The 3,923-nt window shown below is 40.6% G+C and overlaps 1 protein-coding gene across 1 annotated transcript; it reads left to right on the forward strand.

Moving 5' to 3' along the window:
- Nucleotides 1-2,656: 2,656 nt before the first annotated feature.
- On the forward strand, nucleotides 2,657-3,671 carry LOC105698427 (tctex1 domain-containing protein 3). Its single transcript, XM_023435055.1, has 3 exons — nucleotides 2,657-2,674; nucleotides 2,729-2,925; nucleotides 3,002-3,671. The coding sequence occupies exons 1-3, from the start codon at nucleotides 2,657-2,659 to the stop codon at nucleotides 3,165-3,167; spliced, it is 381 nt and encodes a 126-aa protein (XP_023290823.1). The 3' UTR covers nucleotides 3,168-3,671.
- The last annotated feature ends 252 nt before the right edge of the window (nucleotides 3,672-3,923 follow it).

The raw sequence follows: 3,923 nt of genomic DNA on the forward strand, positions 1-3,923 counted from the left end.
GTTTTTTATTTCAGGATGATTTTAAACAACTTTTGTATTTAACACGTTTAACGTCAATTGCTTTCTCTGCGATGACTTTTCGTGGTTATGTTGTCTTTACGATGAGTCAATCAATTAAGACCGAAATTAAATGGTGAAAATTGTATAAACAAGGGAGGACATTCTTTATTTTAAGATAATTTTAAACAATTGTTGTATTTAACACGCTTAACGTCACAAGTGTAACGTCAATTGCTTTATCTGCGATGACTTTTCGTGGTTATGTTGTCTTTACGACGAGTCAATCAATTAAGACTGAAATTAAACGGTAAAAATTTTATAAACAAGGGAGGACGTTCTTTACTTCAGGATGATTCTAAACAACTTTTGTATTTAGCACACTTCGTACATTTTATACATTTGCGATGATACGGCGATAGGGATAAAAATTGACCGTAGCTTTTGTTAAACTGAGTTTTAATATAGTTAAAACAACAAAGTTGCGTATAACGAAGGCCTACATAGTGTTTCATATGTTGCTAAGTCATTTTTACACATATTAAGATTTTAGAAGTAGGCTGAAAAGTATTCTGGACGTAAAAATCCTTTCTTTGAATTCGGTTAATGCAAGCCAATAGGAAAATAGTCCGCGTATATTGGCTTTCTTCTCGCCACAAATCAAATAGTATTTAAACGTAATTAAATCGAAATAAATTGCGTGGAGAAATTGGTCGTAAAGGAAATTGCCTAAGTATTGAAGTTTATTGGGTATTGTAGGGTCTGAGCCGGTATACGTATATTTAACTTTAAGTTCGCGAACGCCAACGGCGGATTTACAGCCTGGCTACCCTATAAGTTGTTTCAAATTTGCTGCCCTTCGGGCCATTTCAAATTTGCTGTTCTGGGTGGAAATTGGGAGGATATAGAGTCGATAATTCGATTTAATCAATTCGCTGCTAAACGGGCCTTTTAATCCCAAACCATGAGGGCCCTTTTTACTTTCTATGATTTTACGGTACATTAAATCTCTATAAACAAACAAAAATAATCACACTAAAATAATACCACGGATTTATGTAGATGTAATCGATAAACGATGTATTCTTTGCTTATCTACCTTCAATTCGTTGCACGTATCCATTGCTAGGACAGTTACATAAACGGGGAAGCAGGGATTGCTTTTGACGAAAGCTTTGGGCATCTCGATGTTTCGAGGTTTGGATGCATTAAGGTGAAGTCCGGATAGACGCCTACGTTTTTAACATATACTTCTAAAGTCGGTATTTGCTTTAGTTTACAAACAATTCCATGTCCATATCATGCCGTCATATTTTATCTTCATTATATTCTACAATTATTTGCCCAAGATCAATAGTTATTATAGTAGAAGAAAAATAAAAAAGGTCTCGATTTCGGCATCTATCCCACCCCAGTGGGATAGATGCCCTGCGGGAGAAGAAATCAAATCATAATCAATTTGTTTGAAAACCCGTATTTTTAATCTTAGCAAAGTTAACAAAAATAGTTTTTAATGATTAACATAGGCATATACGTTAGAACAAACATTCATTTTCTACATCTATTTTTCGAATGTAATGTCTCGGCATTCTGTAATGGAATATGTTTACTTAGAGTAAATATCGTTAAATGCTCCGCGTTGAATACAATAAAACGAAAAAGAAAAAAAAAAATAGAAAATGGAATAATCTCCAAAAGGCACCTATCCGTACCAAAAATGTGATATTTTAGGCATCTATTGTCTTTAAACTAGGGCATCTATCTTTTTAGGTACGGATAGATACCTTCGTACATATCAAAATAAACGTTACAAAATGAGATTAGGACACCGTTGAAGGTCTTTAATTGTTATATTTATGATGTAGGAATGAGGTAAATATGTTGGTTTACGTGCTAGTTTTCTACTTTTATAGCAGTTCCTTCGAGTTGAGAAAAACTTTACGGGCAAATCTGATGCACTGATTTTTTTAGGCGATCATAACCCTACGCACGTGCATGTTTCATGAGGGTTGCGTCGTATATGAAGTGCCGGGGGGAGGGGCTATGCAAGCAGGGACGTCAGGTCGCTAAAAGTTAATTTGTTTTAAAGATCTGGAACGCGTGGCATCTATCCGGTTTTTACCCTAATCAAAGTTTCGTAATGCGAAGATCGAAGGAGCTTTCGGCTCATTGTTAAGCGCAACGCGCGTGCTCGATCCATCCTTTTTACCGTGGGTCATTTTTCACAGGGGCGAACGAAGAGAATCGATTTTTGTCTCGGCTTTTTTTAGCGACTTAACCTCTGATAAACTACATACCGGCATAAGCGATCCCGAGGTTTACTTAGAAAATAATTTATTTTGCCCGTCGGTTTACTATCCCTGGGAACCGTCTTGCCATGAAACCCCTTGCGTAGAATCGTTAAGTTCCGACAAAGAAAGTTAGTGCCGGAAGTTGCCCCTCGAGTTCGAAAGAAAGGGAAGAAATCAGGAGAGATCCGGCAAGGCTCGCTCAAGAGTCGCTAACCGATTCCTTTCCGCAGGTGAAGAGGAAAACGGTCTCGAAGCTGTCCCTGTTGAATTCGAGCGTGAGCCGCTTCTTCTTCGAGAAGCGACAGCAGATAATGGTACTGGGAAAATTGTAGGACCCGCGGGAAATCGGATCGATATATTTCCGCGAGATGTCGCCGGTCAAAACGGTGAGTAATTCGTGGCGGGGTTGACTACGATCGGTCCCTTCTCGAAACGCCCAGATTCCTCGGTACCAGAACAGTTACCGTCTCGAGCCGTACAGGCGCTTCGAGCCCGAGGCGGTCGATAAGATCCTGAGGGACGTGATGGAGAAGAAGTTGCCGATTCTGACGACGTACCAGCACCAGTTAGTTACCAGGTTAGCCGCCGAAATTTCCACGGAAGTGCTCAGGGCAATCTCGAGGAAAGACTACGACAGGTGAAACGAGCTACGCTTACTCGGCACGTACCTTGACGCTCTCTCACGCCCCTGGCCTTCCTCCTTCTTTCCCCAGGTGTAAAGTGATCGTCCAGGTCAACATAATGCAGCGCCAGTTCCAAAGTGCCCACGTTGCCTTCAAGTGCCTCTGGGACGTCGAACGTGATAATTACTCGTACTATGTGTACGAGAGCCACGCCGTCTACGCCTGGGTCTGCGTCTTTGGCCTCTACTACGAGTGACGTCTTCCCCTCCGCCATATCGTTCCACTTGACGGACGCCTTTTCCGCGAAAACGAATTTATGTACCTTAAATATTTAATTTACCGCGGTATGTTATGCGTATTATGTATATCGCGGGCGTTGAGAAATCATTTATGTGCCGCTGCGATATCCGCGTATCCGATGGTCACATGGAGAGATAATGTACTTAGGAATATGGAAGAGGTACTTGCGTCGCCTCGGCTACTAATTGCCCATCGACTTACGTCGTAGACTGCTCGTGGAAACTGATCGGCAAGAGGTATGATATATGAGATAGGGGAGCGTAGTCCTTTTCTTTACGTCGCAATTAAATTTTTTGTCGAAACTATCGAGAAGGGAGATGGCACGCTCCGGACGTGAAGCGAACCGAGGCAGGTTACATGATGAATTTTAAAGCTCCGCGGCGAGGAGAGTTCAAGTTCATTCTTGTTTTACCTTCGATTTTAATGATTTATCGAAGATAGGATAATCCCGTGATACCGAATAAACCTACTGTGTAATTCTAAATTACCATAAAAGCGTATCGCTGTACCCAGAGATTCCGCGAACTTTTTTTCCCCCCATTTGGCGAGACATTCAACCTGTGCCGTAATGCTTTAGCAGTACGCTATATTGATTATTATCAAGGTATAATAAAGTAGAATAAAGTATGGGGGATTTGCGTTAGTACGAGTTTGAATAAAATCGATTTTCTTCCAGTGTAAATTTTATAAAAATTTGTTATACGGGACTTCA

The sequence above is a fragment of the Orussus abietinus genome, unplaced genomic scaffold, assembly GCF_000612105.2.
Source record: "Orussus abietinus isolate OABI.00-Male unplaced genomic scaffold, Oabi_2.0 scaffold62, whole genome shotgun sequence".
NCBI classification, from domain to species: Eukaryota; Metazoa; Arthropoda; class Insecta; order Hymenoptera; family Orussidae; genus Orussus; species Orussus abietinus.

Coding starts and splice junctions, on each gene's coding strand:
- LOC105698427 (XM_023435055.1), top strand. Junction 2,926..3,001: donor TCGAGGAAAGACTACGACAG/GTGAAACGAGCT, acceptor TTCTTTCCCCAG/GTGTAAAGTGATCGTCCAGG.